Source organism: Podarcis tiliguerta (assembly GCF_965153285.1).
Source record: "Podarcis tiliguerta genome assembly, chromosome: 5".
Taxonomy (NCBI): domain Eukaryota; kingdom Metazoa; phylum Chordata; class Lepidosauria; order Squamata; family Lacertidae; genus Podarcis; species Podarcis tiliguerta.
In genome coordinates this window covers 79080369-79106125 of record NC_139538.1, presented here as the reverse complement: position 1 = coordinate 79106125, position 25757 = coordinate 79080369, and the positions used below count along the sequence as shown (strand labels likewise).

General features: G+C 42.6%; 1 protein-coding gene across 20 annotated transcripts in view; it reads left to right on the top strand.

Annotated features, from left to right (window-relative positions):
* The window catches only part of ZMIZ1 (zinc finger MIZ-type containing 1), a 368324-nt gene that overhangs the window by 316851 nt on the left and 25716 nt on the right, over positions 1 to 25757 (top strand). For 11 of the 20 annotated variants that reach the window (XM_083440354.1, XM_083440353.1, XM_083440340.1 and 8 more), the window contains 6 exons: positions 12128 to 12196; positions 16469 to 16583; positions 17878 to 18095; positions 20415 to 20613; positions 22635 to 22922; positions 24039 to 24221. In XM_083440354.1, the coding sequence (XP_083296480.1) occupies positions 12128 to 12196; positions 16469 to 16583; positions 17878 to 18095; positions 20415 to 20613; positions 22635 to 22922; positions 24039 to 24221 (1072 nt within the window). The remainder of the gene's footprint in view (positions 1 to 12127; positions 12197 to 16468; positions 16584 to 17877; positions 18096 to 20414; positions 20614 to 22634; positions 22923 to 24038; positions 24222 to 25757) is intronic. The other 9 variants (XM_083440341.1, XM_083440359.1, XM_083440344.1 and 6 more) reach the window with 3 other exon arrangements.

Below are 25757 nucleotides of genomic sequence, written 5' to 3'. Positions count from 1 at the left end.
TAAATATATGAAATTTGCCACAAATGTTGATGGGTGCCTGGCAGAAGAATTGAGGGCCATGATCTCAAGGAAGTGATATCCACATGTTCTAGCTGACAGTTATATTAAAGAGTTCACAGTACCTCTTTCTAAGGATATTATAAATAGATCTTTCAATTCTGAAAAAATATGTACCGTATTTTTTGCTCTATAAGACGCACCAGACCACAAGACACACCTACTTTTTGGAGGAGGAAAACAAGAAAAAAAATATTCTGAATCTCAGAAGCCAGAACAGCAAGAGGGATCGCTGCGCAGCGAAAGCAGCAATACCTCTTGCTGTTTGGGCTTCTGGGATAGCAGCGCAGCCTGCATTCACTCCACAAGACGCACACACATTTCCCCTTACTTTTTAGGATGGAAAAAGTGAGTCTTATAGAGCAAAAAATACGGTACTTTTTAGTGTCCTGAAACCATCAATATGTTACAGGGACTTTCCAATTTTGGTGACATTCACACATTCAGATTGATTGTCAGAGGCAAATTCTGTGAATATTTGAAAGCTCAAGAATACATCTTCAAATGTTGACAGTCACCTGTCAGCATGCAGTGGTGAGTGTCTGAAAAGTAATGACATTTCTACATTTGGACGTTCACACACATCATCTGAGATTATCAGCATTCACGTGAGAATGTCAACATTTTGCACTTGTACCATTTCCCCCCAGAAACTTCGTTGTGTAATGAGCATGTGATTTCTAAGGTCTAAGGTAACAGTATTCAGTTATACAGCTGCTGATGTTTATAGTAAATATACCAGTTATTATTGCTATAATTCCCAGATTAACTGAAACAGAAAATAGTCTGTTCAGAGAAAACAGTCTCTGAAGTATTTTATGGTCCCCAGCTGAAGTGTAGATTTAAATTCTGGAGGCAGAGTTTCTTAGAAGACAAAGCTTTTCTGTAAATCTAGTAAGTTATCTTAAGAGAGAACTGGGAGTATTGTTGTTTTTTAGGATTTGCACAGTCTTAAACTCAGAATAAATGTTCAAGTAGCTTGTGGGTTATGTGTGCTGAGCTGTAAAAGGGGTACAGAACGGAAAACAAATTGTGGCCAGGATATGCATTGATTTAATTGGATTGTGTGTGAACTACATTGGGAAACTACACTTGCAATTAAGGGCAGCATAGAAAATACTTATTAAAATTGCTGAATTGTGCCCAGTATATTCCTTTTGATCCTAAAAAATAACGAAAAGATGAAAAAGGAAGGTCTAGCATGTATATTTTGCATTTATGTTGTACATTTGAAGTGTTCAAAACAATTCCCATGCATTATCTAAATTAGCCCCACATCAGCCGGGTCAGTTTGCAGAGGAGCGTGAGAAGGCTTGTCTAAGGCAAGAGAGTATGTGGCAGAGACAATATTTTAACCAGGGTGAATGTTATACCCAGCTCCAACTGCTTCAGCTACTACACGGTTTCTCGGCAGACCTTTGTGCATTTAGCATGAAGGTCTGAAGGGGATTTCTAAGTGCATTCCGTTGAACCAGTCCATGATCAGGAACCCTGATAAGACAGGGAAGAGAAGACTTGTAGGTTCAGAGACTTTGGGGGCAGGGTTTGTGTGCCCCACCCGTAGTTCAACCCTTTGCATGGTCAGGCGGAGACCTAGACATGCTTAATGTGAATTCAATTGGCAGCAGGTAATTAGAGCATAATTTTCTGACGAAATCAAGCTTTTAAAAACAATTGTAAATTAAAGAAGGCAGGCGCACCCCAAACCCTGTCCTGGTTTCAACAAGAGCATCTACTTAGTAGTCATTCAGAGCCATTCCTTACCCTGTTGTGCTTTGTACACTTAGTAAGGTGCTTGTTGCAGCTTGTATAGCACATGTTAATGCTTTGCAGTGTCAGTAACGATGTCTGCAAACACACAGCTGCTCATTGCAGCATTTTCTGTTATCGCAAGTCTTTTTGGCTCCTTTTTTATCTCCTATCATCCCCAAATTTGCCTTCAATAGTAATTAAATGGCAATTTCCTTACAACCAGTGATCGTATTTGGATGCTTTCTTAGAGAAATCAGAATTGATTAAAATAAAGAGATGAAGGTTTTTTTTATTAAAAAAAAATACAAGTGATTTGATTCCAGAGGTTTGATAAAATTAAATGGAAGATGAAATTAACTACTAATTCAATTAGGGGCTTTATTATTTATTAGCATTATTAACATTAATATTTTTGTACCAGTCATAGGAAGAACCCCTTTGATTATGTGGTTTGTTGAATCATATCTAGAACATAATAACCGTTTAAAAAAATACAGAAAGAACCATGACCTGGAAATGGAACTGTGTCCACAGCTGACATCAGTGCTTACAATTCATAAGCTAAATGTAGACTTACTGCATTCTTGTAATACGTAAACCATAGTTTATTTTGGTAAAATCATTTGATAAGCACCTGCTTCGCTCTTCCTTTTCCTCAAATGATAGTGAAACGGAGAGGCTGCATAGGTCTTGATTCACATTTGAGCCTACAGAAATCAAGTGCTTGCAATCATTCCTGTGAAGATGACACAGCTGTCTTGACTGCCAAGTTACCTACTACTTTTTGAAGGCTTCTAGAAAAGGGTGGGCACAATTTGGCTAAAATTGAAAGGAAGCCAGGGGGTGGGACTTGGTGGTTTTCATTAAGGTCCCCCTACATCCTCCCCCCCCCAAAAAAAAATAATAATCAAGCATTCTCTAGTCTCTAGATTAATCAAGCACGGAGAACATTAACTGAGAAGATTAATTTTGTTGGGTGAATAAATGTTAACTCCAAGAATATACTTATTTGGTGAAGGGGTAGGCTGCTTTGGTGCTGTTGTTCATCTGTATTTTTTAAAAAACGAGTGAGAAAGAAAATATTAAAATATGAATTCTAATAATGAGCTGTAGCATTGTTAAATGGTTTCCTCTTATGGCCCAATTCAGTTTTGAGGACAGTAAGTGATTTGCAGTCAAGAAAAATGGTTACGTGAATCTAGTCATGGTTTTCCTTCACATGAAGTGATGCTCAGGCCCTTTCCAGACAGGAACACAACAAGAGCAATAATGTGTTGGGCATGCCCTATGTCTCCCCCTCATATAACACATGAAGACCCATGTTTGTTTGAATGAGGAATCTACCTGCGTCTAAGATGCAGATCAGATTAGGAAGCAGGTGGACTCGTAACTCAGGGATTCAAGGGATGTAGTTGGGAGCTAAGGTGCAGAGCAGGACCAGCCCAAGATGTTTAGCTGCTGTAGGCAAAATGCCCCAATGATGTCCCCATCCCCACTATGCCAGCCCCCTCCCGGCTTCCAGCCCCACCACCGCAACTGCACCCTTGCCTTAAGCTGTGTGTGCACTGCCACCACAACACAGCAACAAGGACACAGCAGTGAGGGCAGCAGCACTGTGGTGGCAGCATGGTTGAAGGTCCGTGGGGCTGACAGCGGCAAGGAGGGGGTCCGATCTGCCTGCCGAGGCAAATGGCTTCACCTTGCCAGAGTCTGGTAGGGATAGCACCCGATGGGTCAAGAGCCACACCTGTGTGGGTGTGGGGTGCTTATAGCAAAAGAGCAGCTCATGACAATAAAAATACATGATAAAATACCCCACAAAGTTAATTAAAAATCTTTAAACCAGCAGGCAAAATGCAGTTCATTCATCTGTTCATTCATTTGATAAACCAGGTGGATCCATTTGGCTATGGACACACTCACCATTCCTGAAGGCCTGTAGGAAGAAGCATGTTTTCTGCTGATGCAGAAAACTAATCATCCAGATTTTGAGGGAATATTATTCCACAATTTGCTTGCCACCACCAGGAAGGCCCTGTACCAAGTACCAGGTCCCCAGATTCCACATATAGCAAGAAGGGCTTTCCTGGCAGATCTTAAATAATGGACTGGGCAATGCAGAGATAATTGCCCCTTCAGATAATGGATTCCCAGCACTTAGGACTTCATATGTCAACACTATAACTTTAAATTCAGCTTGGTAGCATTTAGGAAGCCAGCACATACCTTTTATAACTGATGTGATGCAGCTGTGAGTGGCCAAATCAGCCTGGCAGTCGCAGTTTGCTCTGGCTGTGATCTCCAGGCCATTCTCAAGGGCAGCATCACATTGAGTGGATGTGGGAGATCAGATTCTTACTCTGCCAGGAAATTTCCTGAGTGACCCTGGACTAGTCACACACTTTGAGCCCATACCACCTTACAGGCTTGTTGTTAAGGTTAAAAATTGATAGCTCCCATATATGTCACACTGAACTCATTGAAAGGACAGCACATGAAGCTGGTGAATATGTAAATAAATACAAATAGAAATAGAGATGTGATAATAGATTAACGTTGGAAAGAACTGATTCCAATAAAAAGTTAGTTACTGCAAATGATTAAGCTATTAAAATTAATCTAAAATAGATTAATCAGCATGGCATGTGGGGGGGGGGGCAAAAATGCTAAATAATAGTGTCTTGTCTCTTCTTTTCAAATGCTATTTTTGCTGTTCTTTGGGCATGCATACTAGCATACTAGCTGGATTTACAGACGCAAGTCCATCAAACCCTTCATTCATGCTGCCTGCTATACCTTCTCTGATTCACTCTCCCTGTGGATCATCCTTCAGTTCCCTGGTTTCTGTGCAGAGGTTTTTTCTTCTTCCTCTCTCTCTGGTTTTGGAGGCAAAAAGAAAAACAAAACAAAACCCAGAAGTGGAATCTGTTTCAGTAGCTCCTTTCCTGATTGTTGTAGCAATTGCTGACCTCCAGGCACTATGAATAAACAGCAAAGCTGGGAACAAAAGGATTCTTCTGGCTGCCATTATCTCACATTAACATAGCAGAGGCACTGCGGTGTGAACAATGCCATTCCCATTCACCGATAATCAGTGAGTTCCTGGGCGTTTGGATTACCAAGGCAACAGGCAATGGTAGAATACTGGGTGGGTGTCTTGGTTTGGTTTTTAAAATTATTGTTATCCTCATTATTGAAGGATCAACTGGATATAGAATCCTAAGGTATTTTGATAAGTACAAGTAAAATTAATGCCTTGCTACTTAACGGGGTAAACAGAGAAATTTCCTTTGAATGCTGGCACATGGGTTGAATAAATCATGGATGAAACAGGGCTGGCTGATGCTGTGAAATGCAATAAAGATGAAATTGTGTATGTCAAGCTGCAAATGATTGTGAGGCATTTTTAGTGTCTTTGGAACACAGGTAACAGGTGGGATGTTAATAGCAGGTGGGATTTATCGTAGGGGGGCTGTAGCAATGTGTGTATGTGTATAGTCTACCTGAATGCCGGAATTGAGTGCAACATTGGAATCTTTTTTTTGGAAGGGGGGGGGGAGGTGATTCTATCCCATAATTTGAAAGTATGGTAATAAATAAATCCAATATCTGGGGTGCATTTTCTGTAACAACTCTCTTCCTTTCCAACGTAGTTTTATCATTTTCCTAGCATGCTGTGTATGTTTTTCTGTGTAGAGTTTACGTGGGCACCAAGTGTTTATGGGGTTGGCCTCAGCTATACACTCTTGGCTGGGCTCTAAAGAGTTCTTTGGGGCACACTCAAGAACTTGGGCATGGCCATTGGCAGATGACTTCTTCGGCTTTAAACAGCAGACACCTGTGCCATATCACAAACTGCTTTTGAAAGACCCTTTCAAAAGTGGAGACTGCTGTTTGAGAAACACAAGACCTTTGGTGTGTAGAACTAATTGTGCCGTTCTTTGGATCCCAACTGCTTTGCTTCCAAATCCAGAATCATCTAAACTGAGCTTCTAAATAAAACTTCAATCTCTTTCCCTAATCTAAATTTAAGAGGGCCAAGTTCTGCCATCTGCTTGCATGATTTATAGCATTTTATTCTATAAATGGATATACAGTGGTGCCCCGCAAGACGAATGCCTCGCAAGACGGAAAACCCGCAAGACGAAAGGGTTTTCCGTTTGCAGAGGTGCTTTGCAAGACGAATTTCCCTATGGGCTTGCTTCGCAAGACGAAAATTGACGAAAAATTTTGAATTTTTTTCCCGCTCCAAAACCCCTTTTCCTGCAGCGCTAAGCTGCTAAAAGCATTTTAGCAGCAAAACCGCCAATCCCTTAAGCCTTAAAAAGCCGTTTTTAGCCCTTAAATGTCGATAGCGCTAATAGCGCTAATCCGCCAATGGGCTTGCTTCGCAAGACGAAAAAACCGCAAGACGAAAAGACTCGCGGAACGGATTCTTTTCGTCTTGCGAGGCACCACTGTACCAACAACCTCATTAGGTCAAGGTCTTTATTAGGGTCAACTAAAGTATCACAAAATGGTGAGAAACCTTTTGAGTTCTCCATAAAATCAGGCTGGATGTTAAGCAAAGAGGGGAGACAGATGGGGTTGGGGAGAAATAAGCTGCAGTGGTCACAGTGTTTAGACAATGTTTAGTAACCCGATTTCCAATGGAATGGTATACTCTTGCTTCAGTGCTCATACTTTTGCTTCATCATTGAAAACATTCTCTAATAGAAAGAGTTGGCAGACTTAGACCACGTCCACAACCCAGTTCATTTTGTTGTCATGACTTTCCCCTACCTGTTAAGTTCCACATTATCGTTGAACTTTCACACAATGTAAAAACCACTTTCGGAACTCTAGTTGAATATAGTGGAAGTTTAGTGCTTATTTCTGTGTTATTTGCTTCCAGAAAAAAACACTGTGCAGATAATATGGAAAGGAGTTTTATATTCCACAATAGTTCCAGAAGTGAAATCTCCAATATAGTGCAGAACTTAACAGTTAGGGAAACATCATGGTGGATTAAATTGTCATGGGAATGCAGCCTTAGTTTCTACTAGGTGCTCTGCAGGTTACACCTAAGGATCATAATGTTTGCATTGGTTACAGTGAGTTTGTTCTTGGCTACAGCTTGTGATTAGTGAGGAGAGAGCTTAAGCACAAGCCCAGGTTTGAATGAGACCTCAACTTAGCATAGTGTAGGAGTAAAAAAACACCAAGGGAGGAGTAATGTGGCTGTATACTGGGAGCAACCACATAGTTTGTCTGTCTGATGTGCAATGCGGAATTTGCTAACGTGGCATACCTTAGCACATAAGTCAAACATGTGAGTATTTCATCATATACTGTGCTTAGGCTTTGTAGGTCTAAATATACCAAATCTGAGGCCAAGGGGGTGTAAAAATTTGAGCATTTTATGCAGTGGATAAACTATTGAACGTGGTGAACCAAGAATCAAATACTTGCTCAACCATGAAGTATTATCTTACTACATTTTTATCCTACTTCCCCCTCCAAGGAGCTCAGAGTGATGTACATGATTACATATTTATTTTCACAGGTAGAGGCAGAGGCAGAGGTATCATCTAGTGAGATTTATGGTTGAGTGATGATCTCCCTGGCCTAACTCTGTTATTGTACCCACGACACCACACCAGCTGTCCATCAGAATAGTGTTTGGCTTTTGACAACTCACTCTCTTACATCCTAGTCTCACCTCAGAAGGTTGCTGGGAGGATAACAGAGATAAGGGTTGAAAACAGCTTTAGGAATAGAACACTATAGAAATAATTCAGATTGGGACACAGAAGTCTCTATTATATGAAGATTAAACAAAGTATATGTAAGAGACATGTGAATGAGTTTTACAGAAACAATTTTATTTGCATATCTCTCACCTGCACATAGTAAAAAAAAGAAATTCCTCTTTTCATTTCATTGATAGATATCCTAAACATACTCACTGCATTTATCTGCAAAGAATTGCCAGGTGTGCCTCCAGCATCCCCTTTACCAACAGCATCTTACTAGCTCATTACTTTGCAACTTTCGGTTGGTCCTTCCAGAGTTGTTAAGTTTTTGCTTTTCTTTGGAGCCGTATATTAATGCAGTCAGAAGATACAATCTTGCCATGAGGCAAGGTGAAGCCACCATTTTGAGGGCCAGACTTGGAGCAACAGAAGGTATAATCTACCAGAGTAGTTATCCTCAACATTTTCCATTTGTTTTGTTAAGGCTTGCACAAGATGTTCTGCGTGGGCACCAAAATGTCCCGGACTGACCCTGCAAATGCCCAGATAACCCACTGTGGGCTAGAACCAGTCCCATTGCCTTTCAGAAAGGCCTTTAAAAGGCCAGTACCTCAGGACCATTGGTTCAAATGAACGAAGCCATGTGCTGCAGTGCAGCAGAAAGACAACTTCCTCACCTCAGTCACTGCCTAAAGGACAATTCTTCACTGCCCCCAAGTGTAAGAGTCTGACTCTAGGAATAGTCAAAAGGAATTCACCAATTGAATTCTCATGGAATTGTCATCCTGGAACTCTCCACTTCAGAAAGCAGGCAGGGCCCCAAAGGCACAACAAGGGCATGTCCACACATATATTTTACCCTACACTCTCTAGGCACAGACCCATGCGCCAGGGCAAAACAAAAATAAAAAGTGCTCAGACACAGACCTGCAAAGCCCAGACCTGTGGCTAGAAATGCAGAACAAAGCCAAGTGTGGATGAGCCCTTAGTCACAGTTCTCATCATGCACTATCTTAAGAGGCTGGCAGGTTTGGTTAAGATATACCTGTTTCTCTTCAGTGAACAGGAAGGTTAATGTCCGGTGACTTTTCCAGCGTATTGGGTCAAGTCCATGTTTCAGGCATGTGTAAGTGAGAGCAAGTCAAGTGCAATCGCATCTCACAATCATGAGAAATCTATTGACCTGGTTACCATACATCACAGTAAAAGAGGTCTGGTTTCATAGTTGCTCAGTGTACAGATAATTCTATCATTTCTTTCCTGAAGTCAGCTTACTCTTCCTCTGAAACTTTTGAGCACAGTTGGAATTTCTTAAAATGAATGTATGATGTACTAGTAGCAGGAACAGATAAATGGTGCAGAAAAATTTAAATTAGCTTGCTTCTGGTATGTTGTAGTTCACTGCAGTTCATTTCTGAGGTGTATATGAAGAGCTTTTCAGAAGAGTCAGTACATGTTGCTTTATTATAAACGTGCAAGATGACCCGTAAATGATGAGAATGTTTGAAGGCTGCAGCATTTACAATCTGAAGTTTTCAGATATGTAAATAGTGAGATGAACACAAGGGAGAGGGTGGTTTATTGAGTGCTGCTGTCAGTGTGCCCTTAAATCTATATTGAGAAACTTTTCTTCATTGCAATTCCTAGTAGGATTGGGCTCTTCCAACTGAAGAGCTACCTTTCTACCGGTAGGGCAGGGGCATGGGCACAGCCAGGATTTTTGTTAGGGGGATGGGCAGAACCTCTTACTGGGGGGCAGCTACCCTGCCCCCCTGGGCTATGCCCATGGGGGGTACAGGAAGGAAACAAGGTTGAAAGGGGGCCGTGGTCAGAAAAAGGATGGGAAACACTGTTTTAAAGTAGGCACATGGGGCCCAGCCCATTGAACGAAGCATGCTACCAAAACATCTCATGTGGCTCTGCATGGCAGGGATGGATTTGGTTGTGATAAAGATGTTGTCTTGGGCAGCTTGCCCACGTTTCCTGATTTTCTCATTGAAGAACTCTAGAGGTCCCCAGAACACAGTTTGAAAAACACAGCAATAAAGAACCAAGCTTTTGAAGCTTTCAGTGGTTTTTAAAAGATGGAATCTTGACAAGTACAATTTTTTCTCAGTCCTGCAGCGGTAGTATGACTTGTCAAGCTGCATGCGCCAAAGTTTCCTCTTCTGCACAACTGGTACAGAGACAAGAGAAATGTCTTCTGTAGCATCTTGTCATCTAAGCCCCCATTCTGGCATTATCCTGGCAGCGGGGAAGCTGCTGCTTTTCATGCTGCCCTAATAATGCCTGGAGCCCAAGGCAACCTGGGAGGAGTCAGGGATTCAGCTAGTTCCTACAGCAGTGTTGCCTTTACTGGGAGCTGCCTCATTGATTAGGATTCCCAGCATAAAAGGAGCAGTGCAAGGAGCCAATTCCAGAAGAGACTTTACATTTACCTCTTTGCAACAGGATGCACTACAGAGCACCCCAAGGTCCTCACCTGAGTTCAGTGAATTTGAGTTGGGTGAGGAAGGGACGTAATACATGCATATTATTATTTAGACACAAAAGGGATGAGGGCAGCATTTAACCTCACAACAACCTTGTGAGAGGAGTTAGGTAAAGGAAAGGTCAGTCACCCACAGCTCATCATAGATTTGAACCCAAGTCTCTTGGGTCAAAGTTCAACACACTAAGCAATACACCACTCTGGCTTGCCTCAAAGTTAGTTAGTTTTATCTTATATTGGCAGGTTTCTTATAGTTCAATTCTTTAGAATGATTTTTTTTTTTTTAATGTCAAGTCCCTGTTGAACACTCTAGTCTAGTGTGTCTGGTCTGGTCACAGTACACTGGTTTCAGTCAGTGGCATATGAAGCATAAGGGAGAGATGTGGCTGGTGTCTTCTTCAGCTATACCTGGTATCCCCTGGCATGGGGATCAGGTCCACTCTAGTGCTCACTTTGTCCTCCACCTTTCCCCTGGCCTCCTTTCCTAGTCCTGTCTCTCTCCCCTAACCTCCCATCCTGCTTTCCCCCTATCAAGCTCTCACTTCGGAGACAGCGGCTGTAGCTCCCTGAGGCAGCCCATGCCTTGCACATGGTTCAGTCCCTGGCATTTCCAATTACAGATATCGGGTATCAAGGCTGTGGGAGACCCATTACTGAAACCCTGGGGAGCTGCTGTCAATGAGTAGCCAACACTGGGCAAGATGAGCCAGTGGTTAGACTCGGCTCCGTATGAGGCAGATTTTCATGCTTATATGCTCAACTGGTCTGTCATACACATACGCTCTAGTCCTCTGTGCTGTTTTTCACTTTGCTTCTGAGAAAGCCTCCACTCTTCTTGGCACACCAGGCAGAGTGAGAACGATGGCACAATCACTTCACTGGGCCTTTCAGAATGGTCTGCACTCCAGCACATGCCTGCCTGAACCAGCCTCTGGCACCAGCCCTCACAGTTACGGATTAACTCTACTCTCCAATTGTTTTACTACCTGCATTACTCGTTTCCCCATCAGAGCTGCTAAGTGGTTAATGTCCAGTGTTGTGACTCTGAGATTAATACTGTTTTTCACAGATGTCTTTGGGAATGTCAGATTCCTCGCGCATCAATTCACATAGTCTGCAGAAGTGTTTCCTTTGTGTCTTGGGGCAGAACTACATATTCTGGAAGCCGCCCAGAGTGGCTGGGGAAACCCAGGCAGATGGGCAGGGTATCAATAAAAAAAGGATTATTATGAGCAAGATGATAGGTATCCCCATGTCAAGTACTCTCCCTTTATACCTGTAACATGTAGAAATGATGGCCTTGTGTCATGGTTGCAGCATTCCGTGTCTTTCTTCACTCCCAGTCCATGCTATTGGCTGCTGCTGGCAGTGGTGGATTTAGGGTTGTGTGGGATGTTCCCCTGCACAGGGCGTGCAAAATGGCAACAACAATTTATATGAGTACCTACTGAGAAGACCAATTTAAAAAGCAACTGCACCAAAAGTAATTACTGTGAAAATAATAAATATTGGGGGGGGGGGGGAGGCGCCAAATTTTGCCCATGCTCAGGACACCATATTACCAAAGTCTGCCCCTGCTGCTGTCAAACGCAGGGAGGGGCACATGATGATGCCATGACATGGGATAAGGAATATGATATGTTGCAGGGGAAAACTCAATGTGAATATGGTCTTTTCAGAACAGCACCTCCACGCCCCCTGTATTGTGTAGATACATATCAGACTGTAGCTTATTCTTTGTGTGTTAGAGAGTATGTAACAAAATATTAGCAATTTATCAAGCCTTGTGATTTGCTAATGTGCTCCTTTTCCTCTTTGGTGGTAAAGTAACGGAGGCTGATTAGATAATACTGCAATTTTCCTGTTTGAAAGCAAAAATAAGTTGGATGAAGTGAGGAAAGCCAAGAGTGAGTGAGTGAGTGAGTGAGTGTGTGCTTGCCTGCCCATTGTCTGGAGTAGCTATAAGCATAACTTAGCCCCAGGTCATAGATGACATCATTGTGAGGACCACATGCAAAACAGGGTAATCAATGTGCTTTGTTAGGGCTTTCAATTTTTATTCTGGACCTACACTTTCCCTTCTGATTCATAGGTGCATATGTGACGGCTGCCATCTTGACAGACCCCAGAGATTGAAACGGGGACCTCCAGAGCTGAAAGCGTGAGTCTCTACAGCTTGCGCTAAAGAGCCAGGCTCTGAAATAGGCTGTAAAAGACTCCCTTGTTCTCTGTGGATCAGCCACAGAAAGGGATAGTTCATAGATAGATTTACCCATAGCTATTCACCCCCAGGTTCTTTCCCTGCATTTAGTTCTTCAGGAACAGTTCTCTGCAGTGCTCTGTCCTTTGATAGCTCCCTCTTTGTACCACCAAATCCATGCTTCATGTGTCAATCCTAAGGAAGCTCACCAAAAGCTGCCTTTACTTCTTCACTGGCATTACCAGTGGGGCATGTGGGTAAACAGCACCAGAGCAAAAAGCTGCTCTCGGATCAAAGGTGTTTTCATAGCCAAGATGTGCCAATGTGAATAGGGAACAGTTACAGTGACTGTAACCAAAGTCAGACAGAAATGTCCTAAGGACATTTCGGATAAGGTGGGGTAGTTGTTTAATAATGGAGACTTGTGTCTTGCCCTCTCACTAAGCCCCAGGGGGAGAAACAATATTTTTACTTCACTTATCTTCACATAATACTTCTGTGATGAGATGGGTCACCATTATTTATGCTGTACACATAGAGAACTAAACCCGGGGAAGGGTTTTTTTAAGGCTATTCACTGAGTCTAGGGTTGCCTAGGGATCTGAACCCAGGTCTCCTGATTCCACCTTCCAGCCCATGACCACTGGAGTTTTCTTAGCTGATTTTGGGAAGTTTAAGGAGCTGTGCTTACCTGCAGTGCTTCTTGTTAGCATGAGACCCCAGCAAACCGCCTAGCAGGTAATTTGGGGTATGAAAGAACAGGACCACAGTAAATGTGGCCATTGTGAAGAGGGACTGCAGAATATGTGAAAGCATTACCCTACAGCGAAGCATATAGACACTAGAGTGTTCTATAAAAGAATCAAGGAAACACCGGTTGCAGTGACACTTAAGAGACTCAGACTGATAGAATGCATTATGCTGCCAAATTAAATTTCCAAAGCCTAGGTGCCTCTTCTCAAAAAGCAGATTTGGAGGACAAAAGTTGTGTGTGGAAGTGGGCCTTCCATACCCTCAAACACCCTCTTCCATTCCCCATGCACCCCACTCCATTGTCTCCCCCCTCGCCAATATTCTAGACCAATGGTTCCCAATTGGTGGTCCGCAGTTTGTAGGGGGTCCTTGGCACCATTCCCATGACAAAAGCTACTACAGAGGTATCAAAATTTGCAAAAGTAGGGGTTCCATGCCTTGGCTTCTGAAAAATGGGGGGGGGCACAGAACTTAGCTAATTGGAAACCACTGTTCTAGACTCATGACTGATACATGATGCTGACACTCCAGCTGAGAAAAAAATGGCAGGGAGAATTGCAGTGGGGAAGTAGCTGGCAGGGAAAGGATTAAGCACCTCTCCTCCCGCTTTCAAATCACCCCTTCAGTGGAGAAGCAGCAGCTAGGAGGCCGAAAAGTGAATTGGCTGTAACCTAGGGTCCCAGACAATGAGGAAAACTAATGTCCCAGCTGACTGCAAGCAAATACTTTGTTTGCAGTTTCTTTAATTGTTTGATTTTAGTGCTTTACTGTGCTATTGATGGAAGGATTTTGCTACAATGTTTTCATAAAATCACACTGTGATATAAAAACTAGTATCCCGATTCTTGGCACATTTACTTGATAGCTTTTACTAGATAGCAAGTTTCAGTATTCACAGTGCAACCTATTTCCATGTTGTGTGCAGTATTCCCTACGTAAAGCTTAGTCTGAGAATGAGGGTCTAAATAAAAGTGTTGACGGACTAACAGATTATTTTCAGTCCTTGGTGTCTCATGTAGCTTCATCATAGCAACACCTATTATAAGTCTCAGGTTGCATTAAAGTAGTTGTCTTCAACATTTTTGTTCACCTATAGCCCCTATCTGCAACATGGAGCCCACCTTTATGTTTTCTCTTTCTTTCCTTTTTATTAAAAAAGAAAAGAAAAAATGATTGTGATGATGCTATTGGTACAATTCTTCAGGTTACACAAGTTGAAAGCCAGTGTCTTTATGCTTATTTAGGTTATAAAATTATCCACAATAGCATTGTCCTCCAAAGGAAAGTTAATGTTAAAACTTCCCCCATTGTTACTCTTGAGAAGTCAGCCTGTTTTAAGTTTTGCAGGAAGCTAAACACCCTTTAAATTGTGTTTCTGTTCCCATTGCATCCCCTCCAGTCATGCACAATATCCATTTCAAAGGGATGCCCTCAAAATAAACATCTGCATTCTTAATTATGTCTCATGGTTAAGAAGATGTTTCCGATCCAGTTTGTTTATTCCATTTGTATTGTTACTTTTATTTTTGTCCATTGCTCATTTTCAACAGGTAGGACCTGCTAGGTCAATTTTGATTGTGAGCTGTTGCCATGTTTGGATCCCCATGCTGTGTACAAAGAAAACTTAACTGCTGGTTTTTAATTATTACACGTACACTCTCATTTCCAAGCTTTATGTAACACACATTTTGAGTAGGAGTGCTTCAGCACTGGAAATCATAGCAACCAAAGTTAGCAGAATCGTACTTCAACAAAAAGATAGCTTGACTTTGTCCAGTGCCATAACCCCTGTATTTATTCATCACATTCATACCTGTCTTCAAAGGTTATTTAATTTATACATATTGGAAAGCTTGAAATTTTATATTTTACATTCCTGTGTTAATGGCTTGCACCTATTTAAGTTTAAAAATATGATATGCATGTATGCCAATTAACGCAGAGCTGACGCACATCAAAGAACAAGCTGTAAGTTGCAGGTTTTGAGAATACAGTAAATAAATAATAATAATAATACATTTACAAGTGGCTATAGTGCCTGCGGGCATGGTCTGTCCACATCTGCAGGTGCAGCACTTGTGCATGGAGGGTCCCAAGATAGCATCCTACAGCCCTGATTCCCTTTCCCATTTATGTGTGAACAGGCAGCATGATGAGATGTTAGGAGAATATTGGGCTTCTTATGTCCACCATCCAACTCTCTCTTGTGCCTGATACAAGAGGAGGGAGGTGAGAGACATGTGCAGGCCTCCTGTTCTCCTTATTATCCCATCAGATTGACTGTGCACATGCCTGTAGATTTGGTGCTCCAGAAAGCTCTGTTGAGCTGCATTGGAATCAACCCTACATCTAGGTCCTGCTTGTGATGCAAATGGATTGTGACATTTGTAGAGTTCTCTACCATATGTGATCAGCTACATAGCAAGGTCATGGGGATTTTTTTAGAGCATGTTGTTTATGTCTATATCAACCTAAGCTCACAGAAAGAGAGGCTAGATCTATTTAGCTGTATGCATGAGTTTATTTCATTGTGGGGGTGGGCAGATAAGCCTGGCTATCATGTGTCACAAAATATGTAATTTTATTACATCAGGGTTTTATAGTAATAAAAGCTTTTATGCAGCGCTTTTCGAATGGCCAAAGTGCTTTGAATATATTTTATCTCAGCATACGTACAACAACCACTGTAAGGCAGGTCAGTGTTGTTTCCCCCAGATTGATGATTTGGGATGATGGACCAAAAGAGAGAAGACCCTTACCTAGTAAATTCATTGCAGATTTCCTGTTTCGCAGCTGATTCTTAGTCTGTGTACCACAGTAGCTCTCATAGAACACTTAATAGGGGTTTTTGGGTGTGCTGCTTATGCAACATGTGAGAGGATGCCCTCTGAATTCTAATTTTAGCTCATGTAGCAATTGCCGTTCCTTTAAAGGATTGCTGTGAGCCAGTGCAGGAAGAAAGAGCTGGAGTCTAGACCTGATTGAGCTGGGACAAGGGAGCTAAAGCCATGGTGGCTCAAGAGCTTAAAAATAAATGACATTGGCAAAGCAAATGTATCCAAGCATCCACTTTGCTTCATGTGTTGCTTCAGTTGCTAAAAATCCACTTTCGCAAATTTATTGCCATTTGCCACTTCTGCAGGTAGCATAGTTTCAAAAGTGAAACTCTTCATGCTTCAACTAATTTCATTGCCATTCACCTCCATAATCATTGTCATATGCATTTGTGCTTCACTGTCAAACGTATTTCTTCCCTTCGCTGATGCAAAAGCAATTGCTCTCCTTGCAACCAAACAGAAGCTATTAACTTTGTAAATGTTATCACTGTCAGGCAGTTCACCAAGCTAGTGTATTGGCTGGGGAATGAAAATTAAAAGATTGCTCTTCCCACCCAGCCCAAGCACTCCTTTAAATTATAAAGTATGACTTTATATACTAGGTGTATCTCTTCTTCCCCCCTCCCCATTTTCTTTTTTGCAGTGATGGGACTTTCCCGTATGATTCTGTTCCTTGGCAGCAAAACACCAATCAACCACCAGGCTCCCTTTCAGTGGTCACTACAGTATGGGGTGTGACTAACACCTCCCAGAGCCAGGTAAGCTTCAGTTTGTGGCTTCTCTCCTCGGTAACCATTCTTTGGATCAGATAAGGCAGAACTGCTGGATGCTGAAAAAAAATAATTCCTGGGCCCTAGGAGGCTGGGGAGATTGTTTGGCTTCACTAAGCCTACCAAGTTCACGTGTCCGAAATTTGTGCTTCTCCAAATCTTGTGACACACTGCTCCAATTCGTTGTCGGAAGTGCACACAGAGATGTGCACGTTTAACATAATGAAAATGCATTCTATGGGGAAATTGCTTGCAAAGATGCGCATATTAGACAAAGGAAAACTGCAAAGTGACTGGAAAAACCAGGCACTGTGTGAAACTGAAATTGAGAGATCCATCCATCTCTATTGCGCCTAAATTTGGCTTTCAAACAAGGTCTGTCTGCCCATAAGGCAGGCTAAGGCAGCTGCCTCGGGCAGCTTCCAGCAGTATCCCACCAAAATCTTGTGAGACCTCGTGTACTCTGTGAGATCTTGACCATCGTCATCGCTTTGAGGGTACTGCTGTGTGACCCTGGTAAAGGAGGCAGTGGCAGGGCAGGGTGGCCCCTTCCTGTTTCACCTCAGGCAGCAAAAGGAGGCACACCCATGCTTTCAAAGGCAACAAGTCCTGTAGCCTTAGGATCTTTCAGTGCAGGTGTGGGCAGAAGGTAGACCACTGTCCACCAGGGGATTTCAAGTGGATATCCTAGTAATTGCTGGTTGATGGGATTTAAAAATAAACTAAAGCTGCACTAGGTGCATCTTGATCTTATTCTGCAACACATTCCTTACGTTCTGAAGCAACAGCGATCACTTATTGCCAATTCATTATATATTTAACCTTTGAGAGATCCTGAATTTGCATTCTTGCTTTGCAAATGTAAAACACCTTAGTGGATCTCATGGAGATTCTAGAGGAGAAAATGAGCAATCACCAAGACTGAATTTAGTCATCCCTCTTCTGGGGACTCTTACATGGTTCCAGATAGCCCATGCTCTAAGACCACTGGATAGGTAGGGACTTGAGATAATAAGGGAGAGCAATAAGGGGAGGTGCCTTAGACAGAGTCAGGCCATTGGTCCATCTAGCCACAGCGGTGTTTCAAGATATCAGGCTCCCCACCCCTGGTCCCCCCAAAGATCCTTTCTCTGGATCTGCCAGAGATTGAAGTTGCTACTGTCTGCACAAAAGCATACAACCTGACACAGAGTTACACCTCCTGTAACGGAATGAGTGCTGCTATCAGAGCTGTCAGAACTGTTCAGATGCCACTTCCATTTTTCCTCCTTCTTTCAACCAGGTGCTGGGAAATCCTATGGCAAATGCTAACAATCCTATGAACCCAGGAGGAAATCCCATGGCTTCTGGGATGACTACCAGCAATCCTGGCATGAATTCACCTCAGTTTGCTGGGCAACAACAGCAGTTCTCGGCCAAGGCAGGCTCCAATCAGCCGTACATACAACCGGGCATGTATGGGCGGCCCAACTACCCAGGGAGTGGAGGCTTTGGGGGAAGGTAAGGCTGGTTTGTGTAGAATAGAACCTGGCACTTCTCAGGCATGTAAGTAGGCAATGAATGGATGTATTTTAAGCAGGAGCATCTTAAATGACAAGGTCCTTTGCCATACAACACATGGACCACATACACATGTCTAAGAGGCATATCACGCTCCCTCCGCTCAATAAGACATGCAAATAAAAACTCACCTGCTAGATCCAACCCAGCATTCTTTTCGCAGCAATTGTCAGTCGGATGCCTTTGGGAAGGGCACAAGCAGGACATGATGGTAATGAGCTTTTCTTGTTGCTTCCCCTAACATCCAGAATTGGGTGATACAGTGCCTTTGTAGATGGAGGATCCATTTAATTCTCACAGTTAATAGGCACCAATGGATTGATTCTCTGTGAACTTGCCTGATCGTTCTTAAAGTCGGGGATAGGGAACCCAGGGCCCTCCAGACACTATGAGACTCTGATTCCCATCAGCCCCAGCTGACATGGACAGTTGTCGGGGATTATGGGAGTTGTAGTCCAGGAATATGGAGGGCCACAGGTTCCCCAGCCCTGTTTAAAACCCACATTTAGTAGTGAATGCCATATTCATACAGATGCATGCAGAGGAAACTCTTGGCAGTTAGCCTATTCAGCTGATACTTCATGCCTATGTTGAGTTGGGAGTGAGCATTGAGATCACATGTTTCTCTTGCCTACTCCTCACTGTGGGGAGGACCAACCACATTAATCTGAATATTTGATCTTCCTGGCCTTATGAAATAACAATCAAATTCTGTTTCACAAGGACATGGAGACTGCATATGGAAATAAAGTCTGGTGATTTCTGGTTTGGTTGCTCACTTATCATCCCAAGATGAGGAAAAGAACAGGCAAACCTGAGGGCCACTTCCAGTCTCTTAATCTGATCAGACCCCAAGAGACCCATACTATCATAAATCTGACATGCTAGAGAGATTATAGTCCTTCTATAATACGGTTATAAAATGGTTGTCTTACTGAAAGTTATGTAGTTATGGGGTCTTTGAACCTATATTATATATAATTATAAGATGCTTAGCTTACTGAAATTTCACTTTTCTTATTGTTCATCACCTTTGCAATAAGGGAATAAAAATCACAGTCCCAGCTTTAGGGCATTCTTGAAAAAAACAGTGAAAGAAGAGGGTGACATAAACAAAGGAGCTGGAGCCTTAACAGTATAGTGTACGGTTAATGGATAATCATGCCTCAATTTTTTTTTCTGCTTACGCAAAAAGTCTGAAGGTGTTACAGATAACTATGCCTAGTAAAGCTACATAGTTGCTTTTTTAAAAAAAGGCTGTCTAGACTCAGAGGGAAATTAATCACAGGAGCAGGAAATGATTTGCAAATGACTTAGGTCAATCAATTAACTCTAATAAACACCTAAAATAAAGTTTTAATTAACTCTGAAATTGTGACACAAACCACAGTTTAGCCATGATTAACATTTTGCTAAGCTAGGAGGAGAAGGATATTTATGGATACAAGTGCAGCTGCTTTGCATGAGAGAATGATCTTTGAATGTGACTGAATCCGAGGCCCAACAATATTGTGCTTGCGTTCGAATTGTCACCACAGAAAATTCATCTGACAAAACATTGCATCGTTCAGAAACAATTCAGGCACGTCTCGTTGATTTATGTTTATGCAGACTGATGTCGTTATCAATCTATGTTGGCCCACCTAGACCCGCCAAGTACCCGACGTGCTGTCATTGCCCCCACTGAGGAGGGGAAGCCCTTCCTTCCTCCAGGTTGCCTGAAGATGTGGCGGTGGGGTGCCTGGTGAATTTTTCTGGAGCCACCACATTTCTGAGAAAATATGCAGATGGATAAAAGCAATTCCCTGCAAAAGTTCTCAGCAGACGGGAGTTACAGAATTCATGAAAGGGAACAAAAACAATCAGGAAGCTGGGACTGGGGTGGGTTTGGGAATTGAGCATGAATGTAAATAGTACGTTTGCAGTGGATACTCTTGGGAGGGGAGAAGAGTAGAATTTGCAAAGGATTGCCACCTAGAATGAGGTGTGAGAATTAAAGTAGCAGAAGAAATCAGCAGAGAAGTATAAAGTGACTCAATTCTGTGGGGGGCAACGTTCTATTTGAAAGCATCCAGAGTTATGCTGCAGTTGCAGAATTCCCTAAACTCTGTACGGGGATTATCAAATATTGGTATATATCTGTATCATCTCACTTTCATTCTGCACATCTCCCCCCCCCCCCCCCCGGTATTGTGTCTGTTATAGTCCCAAATGCAAGCTCGAACACTGATGCCTTTTAATTGCATTTCCCTCCTTTAGCTACCCAGGAGGCCCTAATAATCCTGCAGGAATGGGGATCCCACCCCACACCAGGCCGCCTGCTGATTTCACTCAACCAGCCGCTGCCGCCGCCGCTGCTGCAGTTGCAGCGGCGGCAGCTACAGCCACAGCTACTGCCACAGCAACGGTTGCAGCCCTTCAGGAAACACAGAACAAGGAAATGAATCAGTATGGACCGGTAAGAGAACCAGGCTACTCCCATCATGCATAGAGTCATTTCCCCTTTATTATGCTTTAGGTATAATTGGTAACTTCAAGTTACAAAAACTTGGTCCATTTTCTGGAATGTACTGCATATGCAAGAAGCAGGTGATTGCTGGATGAAAATGCTCCTTCGTTTTCTTTAATTCTTAAATACATTAATCACCCTTTCTGGGGGGAAAGGTTGACAAGTTAAATATACCGTCAGTCACAATTGGAACTATAAAGTCAAATAGAGGAAAAACCATAATTAATAAATGTGTAACAGATTAAAACCAAAGAAAGCAGTAAGAAACACCATAACTTTTAAAACCCAAGAGAAACAACCAGACTTCTAGGAATGAGATGGCATAGAGAGGTTTCTGGGATGTTGGTTTTAGAGTTATAAATAAGGCTACCACAAAGAGCCGTGTTCTGAAGATTTTGCATCACAAAAGGAAGGAGTCTGAAGCAAAGCCCTCTCTAGATATCTCAAAGAATTAAAGGGGCAGAAATGTTCCTGAATATATATGTTGGTTATTATAGATGACCTATCTTTGCTGCTAACACACCCAGCTTCTAGTTGCTCAGCCACTTTTTGAACCCAATGTTTTCTGCAGCTTCCTAGCTCACCACCAGGAACTTACATACTTGTAAACCTATGAAGCTCCCCTTTTTAGTGAAAAGAAAGCATCACATCTGTATCTTAAGTGTTAGACTCATTTAGGGTCCTGGAAGAGAGGCCTGAGAAATAAAAAGTTCATACCTAGATTAGAGCATGGTGCTGAAAATGCCAATGTTGCAGGTTTGATCCCTGTATGGGACAGCTGCATATTCCAGCATTGCAGGGGGCTGGACTAAATGATCCTCTGCGGCCCTTGCAACTCTATAATTCTATGATTAAGCAAGAGAGAGAAAGTCTCTTGTATACATCTGATGGCTGGCCTGACGTTTTGCACCAGAGCTATGTTTTCTTTACCTTGGAGATTTTTTTCACCCTGTAAGCCAGTCTTAGACCTTTGCTCCTGAGCCCTTTGTTCTAAAATACAACCACCTGACCTATAAGAGAAGCAGTGGCATTTCTTCCCACATACATGAATAGAAGGGTTCAATGTCTTTTCTTGGAGACCATTCAAGTGTTGTGCACCGACAAAGAAGTCTTTGGAAGTTAGTGGTTTACTACATTAGATGAAGCAATTCAGTTTAAGAGAGTTTTGTTTACGTACCTCAAAATTTAGATTGTGTAGCCTTTAAAGCACTCAGCTGGTGAGTTGCTCTGTGACATCAGAGCAGCAAAGCCAATGGCATCCAGAGAGCTGTGAAAACCTGCCAATGCAGAAGGACTATTAGGCAAAAGCATAAAGAGGTTCTGAAGGAGATGGAAAGAGACTTGAGGGAGGACTATCAATCAGATTTGGGCAACACAATTGTTGGAATAAGAGTGTGGGTCCTCTTATGGGATGACAATGGGTTAAACCACAGGATGCAGAGTGTATGAGTAAATGGAGAAAAGTAAGAGGGGGTGATTCTCCAAGAATGGGGGAAGCTCAGTGATAGAGAACATGCTATGCATGCAGAATGTCTCAGGTTCTGCTCCCAAAACTTACCTCATGACTTTTTATCCCTTTTGAAAAACCTAACTATAGTAGGTAGTGGTGCGTTCCTTTATTTTTTATGATGTGGTACTTCAAAATAAACTCATAATAAGTGTACAACTTACACTTATTATGAGTTTATTTTAAAGTACCACAGAACAAAAAGTAGAAGTATACAACATACTGCAGGCCACAACATGGAGTTCCCATGGCTCTGAGAAACTTACTAACCTTTGCATACTTTTGAGTCACTTTTAGAATTCCAGTTACCCCTGCCGCAAGCAGAAATAGAGGCGGAGGAACCTACCGCCCTCCCCATTGGCTGATTTTAAAATGCGACATATCCCCGACTCCCTTCAACTTGGCTCCCCCTCCCATTTTAAATGCATGTCGCATTTTATTCTTTTTTCTTCTTCTGTTGAAGGTTTGTTCCTCTTTCCAGATGGGTCCAACTCAGGCTTACAACAGCCAGTTCATGAACCAGCCTGGCCCCCGTGGCCCGGCTTCCATGCCAGGCAGCATGAACCCTGCCAATATGGGAGCGGGCATGACGCCTTCCAGTATGAGTGGGCCACCTATGGGCATGAACCAGCCCAGGCCGCCTGGAATGAATCCTTTCAACCATGGGCAAAGGATGCCACAGCAAGCCTACCCTGGCCCTCGCCCCCAGTCTTTGCCTATGCAGGCCATGAAGAGACCGTATCCAGGAGAGGTGAGTAGCAGCAGAGGCTTCTCCTGCTCTTATGCATGCTATACAGATGATGTGTTTCTGAAGGAGTGTGGCCAACCCCCGTCATTCAGCTTGGACACTGAGATCCAGCACTGAGGACCTTCTGGCAATTCCCTCACTGTGAGAAGTGAAGCTACAGGGAACCAGGTAGAGGGCCTTCTCGGTAGTGGCACCCACCCCCTGTGGAACGCCCTCCCGTCAGAGGTCAAGGAGATGAGTAACTACATAACCTTTAGAAGACATCTGAAGGCAGCCCTATATAGGGAGGCCTTTTAACATGTAATGTTTCATTATGTTTATATATATATGTTGGAAGCCACCCAGAGTTAGATGGGCAGCGTAAAAAATATTATTATTATTAGTAGTAGTAGTATTTCATTATATGGATGATAGATAATTTGCAAAAAAACTCACACATGGTTTATGCACCAGTCACTGAAATTTAATACATGGCTGGGTGTGTGTTGATGATAATTTCATTTACTCTGTGAGGCATACAACTCCACAGCGATATATATGGTTATATATTTTAGGTCTCCAGACTGTGCACTGCTATTAAGATTTATATGTGCTTTATACTGCCTTTCCTGAAAATCAGTGTTTTTGTGGTGCTGTAAAATATATAATTGATGGTGAGTAAATTATGCCTCATCATTTATAATAGGAACAGTTCACATCAGAGTTAAGCACTTTTAAGTCCCATTGAATTCAATGAGAGAAATTTGAGGAAGTTTTACAGCATTGTGGGCATAAACTGGACTTTAAAGTGCTCCGCTTTGACTGGATTTTATCCCATTTTTATAAATGAATGTTTCTTTTAAGCCCTACACTTAAAACCATCAGAAACATCACTTTCTTGGCCTGAGCACTCCATTTGGGCTGATGGGACTTGCTAATATTCAGCAGAGCCTGGCAATTAAACAATTTAGGTTTTTAATTACCACACTAACATTTGAAAGTGTCAGCCAAGGTATAATGAAGTCAAACCATTTGCTTGTGATCATTTTTGTTTGAAGTCGATTCTACTACATAGGGAGATCAGTTGCATTCAGCTGGAATGCAAACTTTCTAATTTGCCTTCCCTTTTTTACACAATAGCCAAACTATGGAAACCAGCAGTATGGACCAAATAGCCAGTTTCCATCCCAGCCTGGTCAGTACCCAGCTCCCAACCCTCCCAGACCCCTGACATCTCCCAACTACCCTGGACAAAGGATGCCAAACCAGCAAAACACAGGGCAATATCCTCCTCCAACGGTCAACATGGGACAGTATTACAAGGTGAGAGTGATCCTTCATTGATCTCCATCTCTTAGGAATTAATCAGAGTTCACAAGCTCCATTCTGAAATCTGTAAATAAGTATAGTTGACTATTTGGAGCTATATTCAACTAGATTTTACTTAACACTAGACCCACTGAAATTAATGAACACAACTGAGGGCCATTAATTTAAATGGGCCTACTCTGAGTAAATCTTAGTTGAATAACACCCAAACAATCAGATTGCAGAAGGCTCTAGGACCCTGCAAGAGCCTGGTGTTTCCTTCCCAAAGTCTGGTGCCTCGCCTTCCTGGCTTTGGGAAGTCAGCGCAAGGGCTGGAGGGGAGGGTCATATTTTTGCTTCGTTCCCTCCCCCCCCCCCCGGCGTATGTGTGTGGCCTGCGGTTTCCCTGTCCATGTACTCTTGTGGCCTACTTGGTATGAAAAGCTGGGCCACCCTGAAATGTAGTAAGTTCCTGTTGACTTAAGTTTGTATCTCTTTTTCTCAAGTTTCATAAAACAACTGTTGCTTATCTGTATATTTGCCAGTATTGTTTGTATATCTGTGAGATTAAGAAATGGAGTGATACTATCACAATTATCTGTCAAGTTTCCATGTCTTATAACACTTCTAAAACAGTAAGGACAACAGTAGCCATAGTGTAAAATGCACCAGCCCAGTGATGTTGAACCATTTCTCCACTGTACTACAGTGTGGATGGATGTGATGACATGGTTCTGCATATGGGATGATGGAGCATCAAAGCTGTCTGGGAGTCATGGTGAATCAAAGATTCCTGGGCAATGCAATGCTGTTCTTCCAAGTTCCTTCTGGTGCTTCATTGACCATTATGAGCAGATGGTTTGCTACCAAAGGACCTCCATCTCCACTGGTTGTCTCTGCCCCACCAGCAATTACTATCAACATTCCTCATGAACATATGAGCACCCCATGCAAATGTCCCTATTTTCATGCAGAATGTTGGAGGGTAAAGCAGAGTTGACCATCTTTCCTCTCTCTGGATGCAGCTGGACTCCCAAAACAATTTCCCCAAATATAAGGCATTCATGTATGTTATACAGACTCATGATATATGCACTTTCCTACACATTACTTGCCTGGAGAACTGCATTTCAAAATTCAGAGGCATGCAAATTTTGAAGGATGCCCCTGTTCCAGTCCTGACATTGTTTCTGAAAGGGTGAATTGGGAAACTTCACTTTTCAATGGGAACTGAACTAAATTTCTCCCCCTTTCTAGTCAGGGATGGTGCAAGTTGTTGTCTTGCGACATCTGCAAGGCCTCAGGTTAGCACCCCCTGGCCGAAAGCATTCCCCTTTCTGAGGTGTAAAACATGCCAAAGAGTACCAGGATGACTCCTGAGAGGCATTGCTTCCATCCAACTAACTGTGGCTTAGGGGAAACCAGTTTTCCTTCCACCACTTGTATGGTATCAGCACACACCAGTGGTGTCCAAACATTTTTCAAAGAGGGCCAAATGTGAGGAAGTGAAGGGCCGACCAAAGTCGTTAACCCTTTTTAGGATTGAAGTTG